A 23,800-nucleotide genomic window follows, 5' to 3' on the forward strand; every position below is an offset into this window, starting at 1 on the left:
CCATTCGAAATGTTTTGATCGTATTCACCTCCCCACTTTTTCTTGGTCATCCATCCAGGTCCTGTACACCCATTTTGTGTCTTCTTTATTATAACCCATGTGGTCCAATTCATGCTTCTCTTATATCCATGAACCCTGTACATCTTTTAGTAACCTGCTACTAAAGCGTGGTGGATCTACCAGGGGTACATTCTTAAAGGAAACCACCAACTCTCCCTCTCCTGGCAGGGTTCTGCTGTCAATAGCTTCTCGTCTATCTGTGGAACTTAGTGTTTACCTCTGTTATCCATGCTAGGATTTTGTATGGCTCAAGCTGGCACAGGATTGTGTGTTCTGTCACAACCACTGTGAGCCCATACATGCAGCTGCCCTGCTGTGTCCAGGAAAGACTGCACCCTTGTGATTCCCCACGCTTCTGCTCTTGCGTTCTTTCAGTCCCCTCTTCTGCAGTGAGTCCCTAGTCTCTAGAGCATGGGTTGTCATATGTACATCCCACTTAGGGATGGGAAATATGCAGTTTCTTATTCTTTGCACCCTTTGTGGGTCTTTTTGTGTTAATCACCTCCTACTGCAAATAGAAGCTTCTCTGATAAGGGTTTATATATGCATTAATAAAAGTTTACAAAGTTAGGTCACTAAGAGTTAGTTTAATAATATGTACTTTGAGCAAAATAATAGTGCTAGGTTTTCCTCTGGGGCTTATGACCTGTCTAGTTGTACACTCTTGGCCCCAGTAACTGCTCTAGGTATGAGTTGCATTTTGTAGAAGCAGGCCTTAAATCAAATGGGAAAGTGGGTGGCTGCTCCCATCGTGCCCAGGCCACTTTTGCACCAGTGGGTATGGGTATATCTTGTCACATTAGGCGTTGCTGTCACTCCAGGAGTTCACAGCTGGGTAGGACTGATGATTGCTTTTCTCCTCCAGTCGAATGCATAGCATCTTCCAGTACTGTGAAAGCTAGCCAGTAGGGGGTGAAGCTTCCAGGTCATTGTCAGCTTGGTTTCTCTATGCTCTATGATTCAAGTATGAGATATCCTCAGAAATAGGGTCTGACTATCAAGTTCTAGAGGGGAATCAATAACATTGGCAACAGCCTGTAATGTTTAGGGGTCTATGGGACTCACAGACCAACAACCCCAAAAGAGGTTAACCTATTCCTGACCCTTCCCTCTATTCCCTCCACTCTCCTGTCCTCCCTCCCCTAACTTTAACTTTTCCTGTTGTACTATTCCCCTTTAACCTTCCTATCACTGAGTTTGCCCCTCCGTTTAAAGCCCCTTACTAATGTGCCTGACTTCTATGGGTTTTCCCAATGAAGCACACATATCTGAAAATTCAAAGCTGTCATAACAGAATGAGAGACTTTTATCTTCACGAATCCATGTTGTCTCACTCGGAATGATTCTTTTTAGTTCCAACCACTTATCCACAGATTTCAGTTTTTCTAACAGCTCAACAATATTCCGTTGTGCAAATATACCACGTTTTCATTATCCATTCATCAGCGGGTGGCCAGCTAGGCTGTTTCCAGGCCTAGCTACTGTGAACAGAGCAGCCATGAACTGCCTTGGTGAGATTATCAGGAGAGAGGAATATTCACCTGTTTTCATCATTGCAGTAATGAGGGGAAAGAAGGCAGCAGATGATGTCCAAGGCTACAGAATGTAAAAAAGCATGCAGTTCTCACCACACAGGTCAATGGAAAAGGTGGTGCTTCTTCACTGAATGCATTTCTCTGGCTCGTTTCTCCCCTTTCATGTCTTCTTCATTTCTTCTGCTTCTAATACTTATGGGGAAACTTTATATTTACTGACTTTTAGAAATATGCTTAACTGAGTTAGCATTTTAGTTTATGGCATATTGCTCGAGACTCAGAACAAGCCTATGAAACATTTGGGAGCTATCCAAATGAGAAAGCTGCATCTTCAAAATGTGAAGTGATTGGCCAATACCACCTGTAAGTGGGGATGCAGATAAAATCCTGAGTGAATGGGTATAGCCATGTCAAGGACCCCCAGTGCCTCAGATCCATGGAAATGGCAGAGCCTCACCCTGGTCCCTGTGAAAATATTGAGAGAATGTATAGGAAGATCCAACCACAGATTCCTCTTCCCAGATGTTTATAGCTGAAGACTGCTTCCCTATAAAGACTCCCCAACTAACACTAGCTAACCCTTCCTTCCTGTGCTGGTCATAATAAACAGACTGAGTTCCCAGGGTGGTAGCATAGTAGGTGCCCCACATCAGAGCAAGGACAACCCACCCAATCCCAGCTTTTCTGTATGTGTGTCTATCATTCCTTCCGCATCTATCATATCTTCATTCCCACTCTGTCCCATTAGGTTTCCCAAGTCATGCTAGACCTGGCAAACACACATTTTATAACCGTTACCAGAGTCAGAAAATGGCAGCCTGGGTAGGACAGAGACCTGAACTACTCTGGGCTGCTGAGAGGCATGGAACACGCTGTTATCTTACCACTCTGGATTTTACCACCATCTGTATTAGTAGAAGCTAGCTGATCCTTTATTATACTTATTTTGAATCTATTTTATGCCACATGTCTAACTTCTTGAAGTTAATAGTCCACTTACTATCAATCTTTCTTTTGCTAGTAACTTCTATATAAAGCTATGAAATTTCCTTCAAATTATTTCATTTTTATTCCCTTAGTTTTGACAGAAATAGACATTCAGTGATATTTATTTCTAAGTAAGTTATAATTTCTCATTTTATCTTCAACCCCAGCTTCATAAGAAAAGTCTACTTTGAAATCTCTAAAAGGCACATATAGTTGTCCATGTCTTTTTGTTAATTTTTGACCCTATGACACTTTGATAAAAAGATGTGATCATTTTATAGTAGTTCAATGATAAGAATTGGTTGTTGTCTTTGGAGAAGAAATTTTACTGAACTAAATTGATGGCAAAATATATTGTTAATTTACTCCATGTAAGTATTTTCTTAACCCACCAGTATTATTTTTTAAAAAAAGAAAAAAATTAAGTAAAGCCCTCAGAAGTTCCACATGACTATTGTTCTCTCAAACAAAAATTTATTTCATAGAATCATGTCGATTCTAGAAAACCAGAGAAGTAGAAACAGAAAACGTACACACACACACAAAATCTTTAAAACTTCCTTAGCATTAGCAAAAGACACTGATAAAATAAGAAATACAAAAGGGCAACAAGCTGTGTGTAGTCCCAAAAGAATCAAGAACAAAGTAAAGATCTCATTTTAGGGTCGTGCAAGGTGAGGGCCAAGTTGTGAGACCAAGGGTGAGTTGACTTTGGTCAATGATTCTTTCTTTCTTTTTTTTTTTTAAAGATTTATTTATTTATTATGTATACAACATTCTGCCTTGATGTATGCCCGCACACCAGAGCAGGGCACCAGATCTCAGTACAGATGGTTGTGAGCCACCATGTGGTTGCTGGGAATTGAACTCAGGACCTCTGGAAGAGCAGCCAGTGCTCTTTACCTCTGAGCCATCTCTCCAGCCCCCAATGATTATTTCTTATGTTTGGTCTAAGGACTAGAACATCTCCTGATATTATAAAAATGTAGAGTTTGGGGGCTTACTCTAAAATAATTGCATTTCAATAAGATTCCTCGTGCTTGCTGATCTGGATATTCATTAATTCTGGTTGAATTCCACAAATTCTCTTGTCTAAAGCAGATTCTTAGATCACAAGAGCACTTGCAGAAGGGTAGAGGCTTCTGGTATGTAAAGAAGACAGAGACAGGCTGTAACTATGCATCTCCTGGAGTGCTGAGAACAGGCAGTGTGAGGAGAAACAGCAGTGAGAGAGAAGAGAGGGCGTGGGTCCCTCCTGCTGAGCTGCCTCTCCTTGGGACAGACATTGCAAGAGTCCTCATTTTCCACGTATTTTTTTTTCATAAAGCAGTTTATTTGCAGCTGTAATCCACAAGTAATCAGCTTCTTTAAGTGAGATTATTCAATTTCATTTTAATTAAAAAACAATGACATCACCCCAATCCTTTTCCTCCCCCCAACCTCTCTCATACTCCCTCCCCTCTCAAATCCATAGTCTCTTTTTGTTTGACTATTACACACATAGTAGATATATAGATAGATATTATATATAATAATATATACTTTAAGTAAGCATATATAATATATTCATATATATTATAAATTGAGATTTTAACTCAGGGGATTTATAAAATGTGTTTAGGAGTAAGTAAAGCATAGAACCTTCTACTTGATGAAAAAAAGCCCTTTCTACAGTGGAAGACGATCATTAGCCTGAACATATCCAATGATGAGAAACTTCATACCCCACTGGGGAGTTGGACATATGTCCTGCAAAGGCCAAGGAACTAGAAATAAGAAGCCGTGCCCCAGTCTGAACTGCACCTCTTCTTCCATGTTCCTAGGTCTTACCTATTTCTACTTTTGAGCCACTTCTTTCTGTCTCAAACCCCAGCTACATTTTATCACCACCTATTTTGACCAGATGGAGAACTGAAAAGAGAATGAGCTGAGGCCTCTAAGGACATAAAGTCTCGCCTGCCTTGATTTACCCCATAGTCCAGGTTCTAAACGGGAAAATACAAGCTGCTTTTATTTCAAAATGGCAAGCATGCAAGGGCTCTTGAAACCATCCAAGTTTAGAATGAGAGGAAAGTCTCAAGAGTCCCTTTCAAAAAACAGTCAAAAATAAAAGAGAAGCCACTAGGCCACTGACACACAGCTGAATGCAGGCACTTGGGTGGCCTGGTGATGTAGCATTAGTAAAATCAAAGAAGGAACTGAGGTCATTCCAGATAGCCCATGTGAACCGCAGGACCAGGCAGAGCTATTGGAAACAAATAGGAATTTGGAGATGAAGCTCCTAGGCCTCTGGCCCGGAAGACTCTCTTTGACTGCTCTTGCTTTCTGAGACGTGTGTGGAGCTGGCCTGGAGGTGCCATAAAAAACAGACAGTGGAATGGCAAAGAAGGCTGGACCTGACTACAGAACTAGGGGAAGAACCACTGTAAGGTGTCGCTGAGCAGAAAGCAGAGCCATGAACAGGGAGTCCTCTGTACAGTGTGCTGTGCTCCCTCGAGGGCTGCGCTGACAGAAGCAGACAGCACCCACAGGAGAGTGTGGCCTTTGATGCCTGGAGCTGGGATCAGTCAAGACAGAAGGTGGATTTAGAGCTAAACCACTGACTGGTGATTAGTGCAAAGAACCCTTGTCCTCTTGTCTCTTACATGTGGCTGTCTGAAACACAGAACATTTAAGGCTGCTGTGCAGGGCCCTACATGCCAGCAGCAAAAGGACTAGCTAGGCTGGGTGTGGAGAAGTATCGTTACAATTAAAATGTGTATTAGAAACAGAACGCTGTCAACTCCAAATCTGTTTTACAAGGGAAAATGTTAAGGATGCTACAGTTCCCCTTTGCTCATAGGGTACCTGGTCCAAGTCCCCACCAATGCCTGAACACTGGGCACTACCTAACCTACAGGCCAGAGTAAGAGATCTGTAACAACAAATACCAATCAAAAGAACAATTAAAACAATAAGTTGAAATAAAAGCTATTTTACACTGACATGGTTTTGTAATTCTCCATCTAATATTTTCAGACCAGAATTGAGGGCAGATAACTGAAACCACATTGTGAAACCACAGATAAGATGGGGTGGCTGACTGGGCATTGGTGGTTCACACCGTTAATTCCAGTACTCGGGAGGCAGAGGCAGGCAGAATTCTGTGAGTTTGAGGCCAGCCAGGTCGACAAAGGGAGTTCCAGGTCTACAAAGGGAGTTCCAGGTCAGACAAGACTGTTACCAGAGAAACTCTGTCTCGAAAAACAAAACAAACAGAAAAGGGGGTAGCTTAGTTGATGTATTTGATGAGGCAATTTCAAAATGTGTTTGGCTTGTAAAAGTCATTCTAATCACAGTAATTTGTGTGATTTAATTAATTACCGGGATATAGAATTATGATCATGTATGCTAATACAAAAGGCCAAATCAACCTCGTTGCTTTACTTTAATTGCAGCAGCAAGCTTCTGAGCACATGATTTTCACGGTTTGTCATACATACCATGGAGCCATACACGTGGTTCTGAAAGAATTTTGCGGGGACATTGCAAGTTAGCATTGCAGAGGAGGCAAGGTGATGAAATGCAGCAGATGAGGGAGCCTGCTCAGCGGATGGAGCGAGTCAGCTCAGAGGTGTGATCCCCACCATCAGATATCTGCTTCCCTGGATTATCAGAAATGGCAGTTTTCAGATAGACTGAGACCACCTCAGAGCATTCTTCAGTGGCCTAACGTAGGTAGAAAAAGCAAAGGAAGTTGGGGGAACATTGCAATACCGCTGTCACTTCCAAGGTGACCCTCAGTAAATGACTTTAGTTTCTCCCTTATTCCACAGGGAGAGAAATATTCAGTTATTTATTAACAACACTCACAAGTGTCCTGTGTTTCTCTGAGAATTAGGGGCCACAGGCTCTGGTAAGCTCTGCTTCTGTGAGGAAGGCAGGAAAATGGACACGTGCAGAAACCGTTAGGTGGATAGCATGGAGCGGGGAGAGAAAGAGGGATAAAGAAGGATGAAAGAGTCGGTTTTACAAAGTGAATAGGGGAGGTCTGTCTGGTTATGTGACATCTGAAGAGACACCCAAAGGAAGGAGGGAACCTGCAGGGATTCCAGAGAAGAGCTCTCCCAATTCTGGGATTCGGATACTCAAGGACCTTGTGTGTAGAAGGAACCAAGAGTCAGGAGGCAATGTGTTAAAAATGCGGCCAGAGAGCTGTAGGGAAGGAAAGGACGGGTAGACCCTGTGAGTACGTTCCAAAGTCTAGGTAGAGGACACACATGACCAGATAGGGTCACTATCTCTGTATGAACAGAATATAACAAACCGACTAGGAAGTCAAGGGCTTCACCTAGGAAGCCATTCTGTCATCCAAGCTATGCATGAGGATAGCTTGGGAAAGGACATCAGGGCGAGAGGAGCTGAAAAGTGGTTGGGCTTGAACAAAGAATGCAATTGGTGTTGTACAGTGAGAGGAGAAGCCAAAGGCAGGAACAACAGAGAAAATGAAGACAGACAGGGCCATGCTGAGCAGAGGAAGGCAGCAGGCAGGGCTGCTGAGTCACTGGGAGCCTGAGCCGGTGTGCAAGGAAACAGCAGTGCAGTAAGCAGGAAGAGGGAGAGGAAACCAAGGCCCTGTAGGTGTCCACCATGCTGAGCTCTGGCTCTGCAGAGTGTCTCTTAGTCCTCCTTTTTCTCAGAATGAACTAATTCACTGTCCTCCACACCGTCACATGTATTGGTGTTCTCTCCGGATTATCAGGATATTGTTAAATTAGTTTCCTGGGAATGAGGGAGTTGGTCAGCGAATCCTGATTCAGGGTAGTTAAGAGAGATGCTTCATCGTATTTTCAAATAAACACAGAGAAGCATTTGATGACAACAGTATATGGATGGCGATCCTTCTACTACCTCAGCATTTTTACCTCACTTGAGCATCTCTGGAACTGGTTGATTTTTGATAGAAATTCTGTGAAGAATAAAAATATTTTACTTTTTACTTTTTAGAATTTCCCAAGACATGCTAGGAAACTAAAAATTTACCAAAAATCTTTAGGAATAGTGTGTGTGTGTGTGTGTGTGTGTGTGTGTGTGTGTGTGTGTATTCCTTCTTGTTTTTATTCTTTATCCAAAAATGTAAAACATGTTAAAAAGAAATAAGCAATGGAAATGGCTCTGTGCTGGTATCCTATTAACATGTTTAAACAATATTTTATCTGATACCAACTTGAAAAATAACCAGTATGTAAATAAATACATGCAGTCTACATATGAAGAAGCCCAACCCTTTAAAATTCTTTATTTTAAGCTCATTTGAAATGCCAGTATTCCGTTCACATAGCTCTATACTCTTAAGAATCATCAGCATTTAATTTATGAGTGTTTTTAGATGGAAAGCCTCTGCTGCTTAAAATTCAGCGCAGTCCTCTTGTTCTGAGTTGAGGAATACTTATCTCCCGTGCTTTTCCCCAAGCCCCCCTCTATGCCCAATTCTCCATAATTAATCTAATCTTTAATCCAGAGTAGAGTGCAGCTCTCACCCAAACCCACCCAGGCCAGGGACACCATCAGAGGCAGAGCCGAGGAACAAGGAACACATTTGTCCTGCTGTTGCTGTTCTCTGTCCTCCAGGGGCATCTGGCCTGTGTGACTTCATGTAGCATTGAAAGCTGTGAGTAACGTGGCTTAAGAACAAACTGGAATAGACCACAGCCCTGCTCCCTTCAAGAAGAACACGGCTTAGGCAAAGGTGTTCACTGGTCCTCAGCTGCAGAAAGAGCACACCCAGCTCTGCCAGAGAGGCAAAGGGGCACACAAGGTCTCTTGTCTCCTGCTTGGCAAGTAGAAGCACTGGAAAGAGCAACAAAACCCTTGTCCGTGCCTTAGGTGTGTGATTCATGGCTTTCGAGACTAAATTATGGTACGACAGGAACCTCTCCAGGCTCCCCAGGGCGCACAGCGGAAAGCGGATGTGCCAACGTTTAATGGGAAAATGCGGCCCTGTTGTTGGCACTGGCTCTGGGAAGCCCTGAGTTGACTCCCCATTTTTCTTCATGTGTTTCTAAGATTAGCTTTTCTAACTCGTGACTAAAGGATCATTTCTCCCCAGGAAAAAACTACTTCCATTTTTAGTAAGAAACTACCGCTTAATGCTTTTCTTTATGTTTCAACTTCAAGACCTGTTTAAAGCAAGTAGCAAGATTTACCAGGGGTTTCATTATCACGGTAATTATTGCGAGTTTTACCTCTCCTGACATCAAGTCCATTTTCCAGCCCTTTGACATGGGAAAGAAACTCGGCTTTGAATGGTCTTCTTTTGAATTTCAGGCATAGTTGCTGTTCTCTTCTGTGGAGTCACGCAGGCGCATTATACCTACAACAACCTGTCATCAGATTCCAAACTGAGGACCAAGCAGGTAAAAGAAAATTCGTGCCTGGTTTTGTCTATTTCTTGGTGCAGTATTTCCATAGTCACTCTGACAGTGCACGGGAAAAGAATTTTATTAGTCAATGAAAAAAGTAAGCTTAAGGCTTCTTCCAGGTTGGATATTTATAGATTTTTTCCCTCCAGGATAACCATTAACAATTCTCTTGGTAAGCAAAAATATAGTTATAATAGTCTCTCCCTCCTGAGAGTTGTGGAGCATGAGCTGTTGGTCTCAAAGATGAAAGACCTATAGTAGGAATAATTCACAGTCACTTACATCTAAAGGCTGCATAAACCGTGTGGAGGTGGGAAGTTATAGAGAAGGAAACGAAGAAGAATGTGTAACAGTGCTTGGTCTTCAGCTGAGTGTTTTTGTTTCCATATGAGCAAAATGTGCCTCCCTTGTTCTGAGGATGTATCCGTGTGTGTGTCTGCGGAAGAACATACATAGGCTCCTTCTACTAAGACCCACTTAGCCATTCTTTGCCAAGTGTATCCTGACAACTAGGTATGCAGAGACTGAAGATGACTTTTTCTTCCAGGAAAAAACCTTTGTGGAGGCTACTGATGAGAACAAGGCATATAGTAAGCACCCAATCATGCTGTGCCAGATATTAGGACAGAAATATCTGGAGAGTGTTTGGGGAGCATTCAATAGGGCATTCTCCCACGGCTGTGCCTGGGAAAGTCAGGAGGAGGTTGCCAAAGACAATACCCAATCTGGAGCAATAGTAAGGAGGTACCAAGTCAGATGTAGCAAGGGATGGAGAGCATTAAAAAGGACATTTAAGGAGATGGAGAGATGGCTTAGCAGTTAAGAGTTCTGGCTGTTCTTCCAGAGGATCTGGGTTCAATTCCCAGCACCCACATGGCAGCTCACAACTCTCTGTAACTCTAGTTCCAGGGGACCCCACACCCTCATACAGACATGCCTGTGGGTTAAACACCATTGTACATAAAATACAAATAAATAAATTATTTTTTAAAAAAAGAAAGAAAGGGTACTTGAGGCTAAGGGATTGGCACAGACAGTCTCTTAGGAAATTCACTGATGTGCTATAGATGGTTTAATGGACTTAAAAGTAGATAAAAGCTAAGTCAAGGAGACACGCATGAGGAATGAGACCACACGGGCAGCCTCGGGATGGGAAAGGTTGATCGTATGGACTTTATGAAGGAAGTTGAACTTCATCCTAAAAGTAATAGATGCTTCCCAACCCTCCGAATTCCGATACCCTTTCGTGCTGACCCCCAACCACAATGTTATTTTGCTGCTACCTCATCACTATACTTTTGCTACTGTTATGAATTGTAATGTAAATGTCTGGTGTGCAGGGTGTGTGAGATGTGATTCCTGTAGGGGGTCACAACCCACAGGTTTGGAAACTCCTGGAGTAGAATAACTAGAAGGGATCTTTGTTTCAATGCTCTGGAGTCCAGAAAATGGGGCAACAGTGTCCATGATGAGCTCCGTCTAAGGGAAGATATGCACCGTCTCTCTTCATTTTCAGTGGGTTTCTGGCAGTCTGTGCTGTTCTTCCTTGATTTACAGACAGAGCATCCTGACCTGGGCCTTGATACCCACATGGTTTTCCCAGGCCCCAGCCTCTCTCCAAATTTCTTCTTTTAATAAGAACATCAATCATATTGTATTAGGGCCTATCCTACTCCAGCGTAACCTCCTCTGAAGTGATTGCATCTGCAATGATCCTACTTCCTAATAAGGTCAACTTCTGGGGCACTAAGGATTAGAACTGAAATACATACATCTGGGGGAAGGGTGCACAACTCAGCTCAAAAAGCTATTATTGAGATCCTTAAAGCAGACTTGATGTCAGCCTAATCGGAGTTTCATTTTAGGAGTCTCATTCTGGTTGATGTGGGAAAAGAGGACATAGACAAGCTAGCTTTTGCTACCAGCAACAAAAATTGGCTCTCTAAATAACATCCAGTAGTAAGCATTTAGTTCCTGTATCTCTAAGTGTCCATCACTTTCACTGATGGACTTGGTGGTCTGCTATATGGATTGAGCTTGTCCGAGTGTCTGTGGATTTGTTGGGGTGTGTATGCTAGGATAAGCTTCCCCAGGGCACCTTTGCCAGTGCCTTCTGTGAGTACTAAAGCAAGTCCACTTACAAGCATCAGCTTGGATCACCTCTCCCAATCATTCTATATGACTCAGTACAAAATAAGCAGACAAGCAAGTGCCCAACAGGCCATGAGTAAGCTTTGCAGTATGATTTGGCAGGGACCGTAGCTACAGGACATGATGAAGAACTGGACTCAGTGATGAGATCTATCCAAAGTGCAGATGAACACATAGTAGTCAGAGATTTCTCATGTGATGCTGCAGAGTGGGCGTAGGGAAAGGAAGACAGCATCCCAGCCAAATCTGGACTTGGCTAGGAGTTCCTGAAGGCTTACTCGAAGCTCTCTGCAGTAACTCTGGTTTTCACCCTCCCCTCTTTGTTGGGTCTTAATCTCAGCTTGTCCTGACTGTGTCCTTTTCTTGAACAGGGACTCTGCAAGGCCACACTTCCCCAGGTCCATCACTTTACTTCAGTTGGATGCTTTATAGACATCATAAAATAAAATTTCTGACATTTTGACAACCCTCCAATGAAACAGAAATAAACAATCCAAAATACTGATACTAAAACCCAGAAACCCCCGATTCCAGGATCTTTTCAATTATGAGGACTGGTAGCATTCTCCTGGGCATTAAGGGAAGTGTCTTGGGCTGGTTTTTCCTAGCCTCGTTTGGTTCTCTCAGCATTTGTATTCTGGGAAGCTGAATCCTGTTTAGAGACTTGCACTTTTAAGTCATGCTATCTAGACTGCTCAGCAACACTTCAAAGATAACTCGTCTCATGGTGAGACAGCAGTCCAGTACCTAGGGGAGACAAAGCCAAAATCAGTGCCTTCTGTTCTCCCTCTGAATGTCATGACAAGCACTCCCTGACAGGCTCCCAATCCATCCCATGGCACTCTCTCTCCTTAAAGAAAGAGGTTTCTACGAGCTTATTCTTTAACTCCCAGATAGCGGCACACCTGCACTCTTGCTCCCGCACTGCCTTCTGCCTAGGTGAGGTCGAGGTTTAATAAATGCTGATTCTCTTCCACTTTCTTCTCGTGTCTCTCCTTCTTTTCTTCTACCACATCTACCATTTCCTATTCATTTTCCTCTAATAACAAATGCATGCATGCATATTTATAGATGCATGCATACCTATGTTTATATATGGGGGCAATAGGTAACCTATACTCCCATATACAGTCTCTTTGGTTACTGCTCTGCAAAAACAAAAAAACAAAAAAAAAAAAAAAAAACAAAAAAAATGAGAGCAGACATACTCAGCCATGACTGCTCAGGGTAGCCAGAGAAGTTCCAACTCCACATGTAAGTTAGAGACTCACAGTGAGTTGTACAGAACCTCCAAGGTATGGGTTCCAGATGTGGCCAACACATTCCCACTAAACATGGGAGTGCTTTGGAAAATATTATGTGACATCACACAGCTGGAGGACACAGTGTCCCTTCCCACCCTGTGTCCACACTGCCAACGTGAGGCGCAGCTGTCTAACCTCTTTGCCTCTCTCTTCAGGACCATATAATGGGACATTAAAAACTTAACAAGGGAAGCCTTGAGGGAAATCTGTATAAATCAACTTTGCGCTATAAAACCTGAAGGTGATAGAATTTTGAAGGAATTTCATCCATCAACATTGCCTATTCTAGCTAATCAAATAGCTATATCTGAAAACAAAGGCCTCTGAAAAATTATGTGTTCCCGATAGCTCTGAGAATTAAAATCCTTTTCAAGAATTACATTCTCACCTTAAGACAGGTTGTGTAAATGATTGTCCTCTAAATGTTAGGTGAATTCATTTTTTTCTGGAGCCTGTGTGGGGAAAACCCCTGAGTCTTTCCATGTGTTAGCACAAAGGAACATGTTGACCCCATGGTGTATCCAAGGCAAGGAGTAGCAGAGTCAGCTGACACCCCTTGTTAAAGAGCACACAAACATGGCAGCAACCCTTTCCCGTGACTGGGCATGGTTAGCTGCTTCTGCATGTGAAACTCTGTTCTAGAGGCAAGCAAGTTTCACAAGCCCGGCCTCTGGTCCTAGACATTAAATACTCTAGGGACATTCAAGGTGAACCTTCACATACAGCAACCTAGGGAACCGCCAACCCCCAACCATCAAAAAGATATTCTTTGGGCCACTCACAAGAGCCCAACATGCCTCTGCCCTTCCTCCCTCCACATTCCTCCCCAAGGCAGTCCTGCAAGCTGGTCATCTGGCCAGGCTTCCAGGTTTTTCCCATTAACTACCTTCCCCTTGCTGGAGGCTAACTTGCAAAACCATGTATTACCAAGCCATCCCTTTTACTAGACTTTCTCGTTCCTTTCTCATAGTCTCCACCTAAAACCATTTCCAGCAGATACATGTGCAGCCTAAGAAATCACTGTTATTACATACGACATACTCGTTTGCTTCATATATACCTTTTAGCTCCTTTGACTACCACTAATTACCTCTATTCATTAACTAACATTTTAAAGAGCCTCTTAACCAGGCACCACTCAAGGTACAAGCAACACAATAGAGAAGGGTCCTTTAATGTAGCGCTTTATAGTAGTCAGAATGATTGACTTTAGATCATGTATTTACAGTAGTCACAAAGTCAGTAACAGGACGAGAAATGGAGATGGAGTTTGTGATTTTCAATAGGGTATCCAGAGAAGGCCTAGGCCAGACAGATATTTCACAGAGATAGAAATGGGAGCCATATTAATGTTTGGAGTATCACTGTTTAGAAATCGAGAACAGCTCATAGCAAGGTCAAAAGGAAAAACATGGCTGGAACAGAGTGAACCAAGGAGAGTGTAAGAGACGACAGCATAGCACCAAGGGCCAGGTCACAGAGCATCTGAATGAGGTGGACAAACACTGGAGCACCTTCCTACAGGAATGCATGTGCTGTGACTTAACAATGGAGGACCCTCGTGAGCCTAACTGGCTGGTGGACAATCAGGAGCCTGTGTTGACTCAGTCAGGTGGGGTAAGCAATAGGCAGTAAATTGGAACTATAAAGTCACTGGCTGGACTTAGAGTACTTGATGTCCAGGGGAAACGTCTAAGCCAGATGTACAGCGTTGGAAGTCTCAATATCAGTTACATGCTTGTAGCTGATATTGAGAGATAGGGCTTAGTGGGAAGTCTTAGATCTCTGGGGATACACCCTTAAAGAGGATTGTGAAACCCTGGTCTCCCCTTTCTCCTTTACTTCCTAACCCTGGGATGAATAGTTTTATTCCACCACACACCTCTGCAGTCATGAACTACACCTTCAAAGCTATGAGCTAAAACAATTCTTCTCACTATAAGTTAATTGTCTCAAGTATGTTGTCATAGTCAGTAGGACAAAGAAAATCTGGGATCGTATTTATCCCCTGCTAGAAATCAAAAGGAGATCCCAGCTCATTAAGGAGTGTGGTGAATTATGCCAGTGGGGATGAAATAGCAAGAAAATGGGAGATGTGAAGGTTGTTTGCTGTGGGATAACTCTTCTGTATACTGTAATATATGCTGCACTTATTGGTTGGTAATAAAAGCTGAACAGACCTATAGCCAGACAGAATACAACTAGGCAGGAAAGCCAAATGGAGATGCAGAGAGGAGAAGGGTGGAGTCAAGACAGACTCAAACCATCACCCAAGAAACAAGATGCCAACAGACCAGTAAAAGCCATGGCCACATGACAATACATAGATTTTGAAAATGGTTAATTTAAATGTAAGAATTAGTAAAAAGCCTGAACTATAAACCAAATATTCTGTAGTTAATATTAAGCCTCTGAGTGATTGTTTAGAAGTGACTGTGGGATGGGGCGGGACAGATAAACCTCCATTACAGTTGATAACCCTGATACTACAGACTGGCAGAGTGGCAAGGAAAACCCAATGAAAACCAGTCCAAGACAGAAGAGGAGGGAAGAAATTTGAGCCTTCCAAAGGGATTCCACTGCAAAGGGACCAGCACAATGAATTGAGTAGCTGACTGTAGTGGTCAACGGGGAGAGTTAGCTGTCCTTGTGTGCTGTGGAGTGATGGGAAGACTAGGTGACCCGTCAGAGAGGGCTTGCCAAGTCTTCTCAGAGGCAGATGTCAGCTTCAGACTTTGCAATAGTGTCGATCAAATGTTCAGGCCTCTTCTTAAATGTTTGTTATTGGAAGGTAAGAGGGTAACAGTTAACATCACTTGTTCAGTGAGGTTTTCACAGTTGGCATGGATAAGGGGACAAAGGCTTGGTGTCTTAGTCACTGTTCTATTGCTGTGAAGAGACACTGTGACCAAGGCGACACTTATAAGAGTGAGGGACTCATTTGCAGTGGCAGAGTCTGTTATCATCATGGTAGGAAGTATAGTGGCAAACAGGAGGTGCTGGAAGAGTAGCTAAGAGCTACATCCTTATACATAGACAAAGAGGAGAGACTGAGCCTGGAACGGGCTTTTAAAACCTTAAAGCCCATGGCCAGCAACATACTTCCTCAAACAAGGACACACCTACAAACCCTTCTAAACCTTCCAATCAATCCCACTCCCTAGTGACCAAGCAGTCAAATATATGAGCTTATAAGGGCCATTCTTATTCAAACCGTCACACTTGGCTACTTTTAGCACACTTTCAGCTGGTTCAGACAGTAATTTTTCTAAATCCTCTATCATACTTGAAAATGTACCAGTTTGGGTTCATTTTACCTTCTTAACTGGAATGCGGTAGGATTGGACATATCATGTGTTTGCATTTGAGAAGCTAGAGTCCTTGTCAAGCATTCACGGGCAAACAATAGCACCTTCATTATAGCATTCTTTCCAGATGTTTATTTTATTTCCACCCCCCCCCCATGGTATTTTTAGTGTTTATTGCCATTGAATGGGAAAGCAGCAATGCAAATCCAAATTTAAATTTCCAATAAAAAGAGACAATGGGAGCCAAATTGAATGTGCTATGCATGACTTTGCAAGAAAATTCAAATGAAGGATTTGGAATATGAGAGAAGCAAGCAGAGGTGGTGAAAGAACATTTGACTGAGAGTCTGCAAAGAGGAGTCTTGCCCCAACTCTGCTCCTCAGGTCAGCATCCTGGATACTTACCACATGTGAACTCTAGTTTGCTCACTGTAAAATGAATGGCTGAACTAAATGTGTTGTCAAACATGTTCCAAACCTAATTTTCTGTCCAACACTGAGCACAAGGTACACACTTGGTTTCTTCTCTTAAAATACAGTTGGGAAAGGATAACTTGCTTTTTAAAAAAAGTGATAATTCATGGAGATGTGATGAGGGCCTGAAATTGCCAAATTAAATTCATGATTGAGGCAATCAAAAAATAACATTTTTAAATTCAATGAGGACTGCTGACAAGTCAAGAACAATGGCACTGGGTTTTGATCCTACTGCACGTACTGGCTTTGTGGGAGCTCAGGCAATTTCGATGCTCACCTTACTAGACCTGGAAGGAGGTGGGAGGTCCTTGGACTTCCCACAGGGCAGGGAACCCTGACTGCTCTCCGGGCTGATGGGGGGGGGGACTTGATTGGGGGAGGGAAATGGGAGGCGGTGGCGGGGAGGAGGCAGAAATCTTAAATAAATAAATAAATAAATAAATAAATAAATAAATAAATAAAATTTTTAGTCCTGCTGAGAAGAAAAATTTCACACTGAGAATTGGACGGTTCTTTGTGGAAAAGTTCTCAGCTTGAACCAAAGTGAGTGGTTGCAATGACTTTTCCTAAGACTACCTACGTCCATGGCAGAGAGTATAAAAGTCACACTGGCAGTGCACAGCATCTCAGGACATGAACAAAAGACTTTCCAGGTTTGTTTTCCTTTTAAGCATATTCTGAGTGTGTACTAGCATGACAGTGGTTTCATGGCAGACACGACGTAAGGCTGGAAAACAAGGGCAAAAAAGACAGTGATTCCCCTTAGGAATTCCTAATATAGTGTAGGTCCATATACAGAGGGGGTTGCATCCTCCCATGGGGCAAATGCTGACATGGAGGAAGGCCCAACATGCCCTAAGAACCAGAAGATTAAATTGCTTACTGAAGACGAGCTGACCCTGAGAAGTTGACCTGGGACTTGGAGACTTGAAGTTTGGTTTTGATAGTAATCAGGAGACCACCATGCAGGTATATAGAGCACAAAACCAAAGAGAACTAAGTAATTAAGTGCATAACATAGAAAGAAAAAGTAGCAGAAGACCCTAAAACAAAGAGTCAACATGGTGTTTAGGACCCACAAGGTTTCAGTAAGGTGGAGAGGGTACCTCTGGCTGCTGGCATAGACCAGAGGGCAGAGAAGAGGCACATGGGAGACAAACAGGGAGGTGATTTCAGAGGGACCTTGTATTCCTCAGTGGGCTGCTTTGGACAACTCTATCCAATTAGGCTGATGATTGCTTAAGATCTTCAGACCCATGGTTGATGTTAATCAGATGATGAGATTCCTGAGGAAAGTCTTAAGGGTTAGTTATGAGCAATTGATTGTTATTATTATTGATCTTAGCACTGCATTTCCTTCTAATAAGACACTCACGCAAATACTATTTAAATTCACTCCAGCCTTTCAAGACTCTAGACTCTCATCTCTTAGGATGTTTGGTCTGTAAGAGATATTTATGGAAATTTTTCACTTGTCTTTCGCCTTAGACTTAGGAGCTCACTAAAATCTAACTGAATTAATAAGTAAATTAATGAATGACTGGATTATGACCATGAACATTCCAAGATAAAAATTAAAAAGGAGAAACAATATGTGCTAATTAATGGTTTCTTTAATTCTGATAGCACACATTAATTTAAATTTAATGAGCTGACTGCATAAGGCTAATGTCTAGGGTGATCCTGAGACACGGAAAGAAAGATCAAGTACAGTGCTATTACTTGCTCTGTCTCCAGTAGCGTGTCTCTGCCTTATTGATTTGCATTACAGTAGTTTTGGATTATGGTTTTGTGCATTTTTACCTCCTTCAACACATTAACAAAAGCAGTCACATTTCGGGCCAGTTACCTGTTCTGAGGCGGTAGAGAGAGAGAGTGAGAGTGGGGGCAACTGTGCCCGTGCTCCCCTGACTTCTGAGAAGATCAAAGACATCTAGAGAAAGCATAGGATTGCCTTGATTTTTTTTACTCTAATTACATGTCCTTTGTCAAGATTTCTACCACTTTTCTTCTTCTCTTCATTCAGAGTACCTTTAAAATATTATCCGAGAAGGGCTGAGTTTAGAAATGATGGCAAAGTGTTGAAATTTCTCTGTAGCTGAGCTGGTGATTCTTTTCAATGAAACTCATTATGTTGTAGAAAGGACATTTAGTAGTTTGACTAATAAGTGTTCCCTTTCAAATGCTAATGGAAGCAAGGCTCCCACATCGAGGCAAGAACACGCTGTACTGTACTTTCAGTGCCCAGAATTTCTGTGAACCCCGAGTCCAGAAGCTTTTCCTCCACAATTGATAGGACAACAGGGGCGGGCCACAGATGACCACGTGGAAGCCCAGTAAATTCCCTCTGCAGGCTGAGCACTGGATCCCAGGGGACAAGGAGAATAAGCATAAAAAAGACATAAGCCAGGAGACATGCTTCCCCTGGAAATTTTTTCATGTAAATATTTTTTCCCCTCTGACAAAACTAGAGTCAGATTGTAACTGCTCCAGTGGTCCTTACTGGTCTGTTAACCTCACATCTGTGTTTGTTGATAATATATAACATCCCACTGTGGTTGGGAATTTCAGGCCAATGAAGACAAACTTAAGTTTTACATACATTCATACACACACACACACACACACACACCTCGCCATCCATCCATCTCTCACTTTTAGACAACAAAAAATACCATCATCAATGCTTAAATAGCAACCTATAAATATTTATGACCCATACTCTTGTATGATTATGTCAGATTCCATGCAAAATGAGAAAAAATGTGTCTGAATGGAGTCTAATCCATCAACTGTCCTGATCCCTACTTTGATGACATTCAAGACAGATGGTTACCCATTATTACCTTAAAATTTCTAAGGATGGTTATGCCATAACCCCCTTTAATGGCCCATTACACTTTTAGCATTCTACTTACAGGTATAGGTATGAAGGGCTTTAGTATCATAATAGTGTTTGAGGGTGATAAATGGGAATGGCGGTAATTTTTCTACACATTTTAATTAAATTTTATTGATGCAGCACAGAAAACATCAAGGCTGAATGCATATGCCCAAGTGTGTGTTTATTAAGAATGTGGCCAAATTTCAGGCTGCTATTTCCCTGATGGCCTTGAAGGACGTAGAGAATGTAATCAACAGAAAGCCTCTGTCTCGTTCCTTCAGGAGAGAAACTGACTTGCTTCTAGAACTGTGACTCAAAAAATCCAAAATCAATCCTGTCCGTGGAAATATGATCTGGAGCCCCAAATAAAATGGCTGACAGGGAACTTGGTTTTAGGAAAGTCATTAAGGTGGCTGTGCTGTAGGGCACTAGGGTTGGAGTGGGGATGGTTGGAATCCCCTCTGGTCTTGAGAGGGAAGAGAATACCCATGGTAGTGGACCTGCTTCAGGACAGAGGAGCAGATAATGAGCTATTGCTGGTACATTTTCTTTTTTTTCCAAGCTGGTAAAAACTACTCATTAAGACAGGCTTCTTTCCCCGTTCCGTGCTGTGCCTTGATCTGGTCAATTTAAGCATTCAAAGATGAAGTAGAAGGGAACAGAACCTGATCTTAAAAAAAAAAAGGAGAAGAAGAAGAAAGAAAGAAAAGAAAATAGAGAAAAGAAAAGGGTTTTCTTTGGTGGGAAAGAAGTTTTGATCTTGTTGTCACTGTGAGAGCCTGTGTTCACATGACCGCTCCTCCCCAGAGACCCGTGAAAACAGGGTTGTGGAGACATCCACCTGGATAAGGTTACTTTGGATTTCCATAAAATGACATTTTGCTCAGCTCTTGACTTGCTTTTCTTTGAAGTTTCTGTCTGTGATTCTGTGGGGTTCTGACACGGGATGGGGTGGATCTACGAGCCACTAGTAACAGACAGGCGTGGAGGGCTTCATCGTGCCAGTACTTTGAATGGGAAGTGGCAGTGTGTCTTTGTGTTCTGAGATCTGGTGCAGCTGCTTCTGGATCGCTAGTGGGGAGCACTCTACACAGGGTCATCCCTAAGGCCAGAAGAGAAACTATGTCTTAACTTTTTATGTCCTAATGCAGGTGTTCTCAAATGGTTGTCTGCAGGCTGATAGCAGAGTGATTCATTTTTATGACACTGTCTGTACTCATTTCTGGCATAAATTAATAATTTATAGCACTGTCTTAGGGAAAACACCACCCTTCTTCTCTCCCTGTGCTGATTTATTGTTTGCCTTTTGTCCTGCTCTTAGTGCACAACGTTGAGGTCTGTATGAGACTTTTCTTTCAACTAAGTATTTGAAGAACGCAAAGTTTGAGCCCACCCAGAGGAAAACAGTCTGATTTGTTAGGGAACATCTCTTTCCTTAAAATTCCTACTGGATATTTCCCGGAATGGATGTGCTGTTTGTAGAATTCTGATACACCAGCATGGGGACAATGGCACTCTTTAACGGGTTCCTCTATTCTTTAGACAGTAAACACCAATTAAAGTCTCCAGAATGTTCATCGGCAATAAAATGTGTTTAAACCTGCTTGCTGATTTGCCTGAGTTCTAGGCCACCCAAGAGAAGGAATCTGGATTTTATTCATAATTGGAACTCGAGTATTTATAAGTTAATATGTAAAGAAAAGCCTTTAGAGGCAACTCCCTGGAAATGAAAAGGCATGTGACAGATCCTGAGGGCTGGTATCCTCTTGTAGGATGAACTTGATCACCCCAACTCACCCACCTGCTGGCATGCCTGCACTATGCAAACAATGATTGACACTTGAGATGGTGGGGGGGGGCGTGCTTTGGGAGTAGAGGCAAGAGAGTTTCATCAAGAACATAGGTATCTCTACTGGGGCCCAATCCTCTTCTCAGGGTGATGAAGAAAAAAAAAATTAGAGAGAATTTGAGCAAGTAACCAAGGAACAGAAAGGGATCTCTTTAAAAAAAAAATCAACACATACACACACACACACACACACACGCAAAGCTATTTTTGAGAAAAAAAATATTAGAAAAAGCCATACATGCCAAAGACAAAGAGGCAGGAAAGTATGGCTTAAGACGCCAGTAGCAGAAATAGCAGGTGCCCCCAAGGAGTGAGATGGTCCTGGGATTGCAGGTGACAAATCCTGATTAGTGTGGCTGGCAGCCTGGGGTGCTATCTGGGCAAGCTGGGGCTAGCTGCAGCTCTGTGTGTGGGAGGGGACAAACAGAACACAGAGCCAGGCAATGCCATGCGTGAGAGGGGCTCTCGACTCTCTTAGAGACTGCTAAAGCAATACACATCAAAAACGTTGTTCATAAATCCCAGGTACCTGGACCTTATGCTCAGGACTTGTGATTTATTTAGTCTAGACTGGGGCATGGCTGCGGCATGAAACTATGCTTAAGTAAGTCTACCGAGTGACTAAGTGGAAAAACTAGAAGGCACAGAGCACAGCGTGGAAGGACTGACTGGTGGGCTTTGGATGGTAGTCCTCAAATCAGGCTGCACAATTGAAGCAGTTTTTAAAAACCTATGTTTGGGGCCCCCCTTGAAGTCTCTGATTTCTTGGTTCTGAAGTGCAGCCTCAGCAGCAGGAATCTATGAAGTTCCCTGGCAGGAGCAACACCTGAGAAGCAGTGATCAAGGGGACGCTAAAGTCAGTAAGGAACTCCTCCCTTGGGGATTCTATAAATACTTAAGGAAAAAGAAAACTGCCAGGGATTTTATATTCTGTGTGAGTGGGTGGAGACTACGCGACTCCAAGATATGACTGTTTGTGTAAATGAATATATTTTTGTAGGTGGGATGACTTCAAGACATCACCAAAATAAGTATTCTACAGTTCTCTGCTTTAGAAAGGCAACCCCACTGCCAAAGCCCGAATCCACAGATCCCTTTTTCAGGTGACTTGGCCAAGGCTCCACTGAAGAGTCTCATGCATTCATTGTCATACTCATTGTACCAATTGTAGCACATGAAACCATCCTACTACAAAAAAATTAAATCTATCTTTACCCACCCTAACATTGTAAAATATTCAACCGATTAATACTCGTTGAATATTTGTCTTTCACTGTCTATGATAGTTTAATGAAAAATAATATCTCTACCTCTGGTGACATCAACCACTGACATACATGCTATCAGCTCTTGTTTACAAAACAGGAAACTGGAATGTGAGCAGAATAGTAGATCATTCACAGGAGACTCTACAGTAAGTAGAAACACAGCAAAAATTGAGACTGGAACCAATTCTAAGTCCAGTGCCTTCCCATCACCAGCATCTTTCCTCTATCTCTAGTTTGTGAGCCAGAAGCGTCTCCTGGCCTTCCATATTCCTGCTCTTCCTTCGCAAATGCATTTCCAATGGTGCCCAGAAAAGAATCTGCAAAGACCCGATTTTATCCTAAACCTAGAAAACCGTAAAGTGTGTCCACTTCACCTAAAACCATTTGGCACCCCAACAAGCAGCATTTTGTGGGTTCAATACTCTTGAAGCTGAAGGCTGAAATCTAACTGAAATTTCGTCACCTGAGCATAGACTGTTTCTTAAGTGACAATGACTGCAGTTAGCATTCTATCCATTTGTGAATTAGGGCACAGCTTCCCATGACTGTTGCTTAAAAGCTAAGGCCCACTCGATGCTTTCCTCAGAACCACATACAAAGAGAACATTTTATAGATAATAAGGTAAATGTCTGAAGCTGAATCAAATGTGTGTTTGAGATTATCTGTAATTGATGTGCAAGCATTGTGTAAGTCAGTGTTACATGTCTGAGAATTTTTAACATTCTCAACAACTCTCATCCTCAAAATATTTTGTTGTTCTCAATGAATCGCACCTTTGTCTGGTAAGCTACAAGTACTCCGAAGCCCCATTATCACCCAAGGAATGTATTCAAGGAGTTGATAATAGATAAAAAAGCCTCTATTTCCAAAATCATATTTAACTGCTCCAAGAAAAGTCACCCAGTGATCTCCAACGTTAAGAAAAAGCAACTTTTAAAGGATGCAAATTCACTAATAATGGCCAACTGGGCATGGAAATATGCTTCCCAGGTATCACTGGCTGAGAGCAGTGGCATGCAGCTGGATTGAGGTTTCTACTTCTCATGCTTATCTTTCCGCTCAGGAACAATTTGCGCTAGCACATTTTGTGATATGAAAATTATCCCGATTCCATGACAGAACATTAGTATTTTAAGCTCTTTTTAAGACTTTCTCTAATCTCTGTGTTCATAAGTGGCTCAGTTTTACATATATTAAAAAAGATATCCATAAAATAATGTAGCGCTCTCCTGTGGTGCATATGTAGGTTATACGGCCTACCTTGTCAGCGCTAGAAGCACATGCGAGCCATCACTTCCTGAGTGGCCCCTGGGTCACCAGTCGTGATGAATGATGACCTTCAGGGGCCGGAATCAGACCTGTCTTTCAAAAGAAAGGTGGCTGCTTTTCTATTGTTCTCACAAACGTCCTCAAGAGTAGTGAGGTCAAAGCAATGTTTTTTTATCAGTTTCTAATACTCAACCCGGGAATTTGAGAAGAAATCCTTGATTTGAAATTGCATGGAAAGTTTCAGCTACAGTTCGCACAAAACCCAAACTTTATGACATGGTTTAAACAAAACGTCAGATGTGCCAT

General features: G+C 42.4%; 1 protein-coding gene across 1 annotated transcript in view; it reads left to right on the forward strand.

The window, feature by feature from the left end:
* Nucleotides 1–23,800, forward strand: part of Slc9a9 (solute carrier family 9 member A9) — a 544,273-nt gene that overhangs the window by 268,719 nt on the left and 251,754 nt on the right. Inside the window, exon 9 of the mRNA XM_057767041.1 lies at nt 8,889–8,977. Within this exon, the coding sequence (XP_057623024.1) occupies nt 8,889–8,977 (89 nt within the window). The remainder of the gene's footprint in view (nt 1–8,888; nt 8,978–23,800) is intronic.

Source organism: Chionomys nivalis, chromosome 4, assembly GCF_950005125.1.
Source record: "Chionomys nivalis chromosome 4, mChiNiv1.1, whole genome shotgun sequence".
Classification (NCBI taxonomy): Eukaryota; Metazoa; Chordata; class Mammalia; order Rodentia; family Cricetidae; genus Chionomys; species Chionomys nivalis.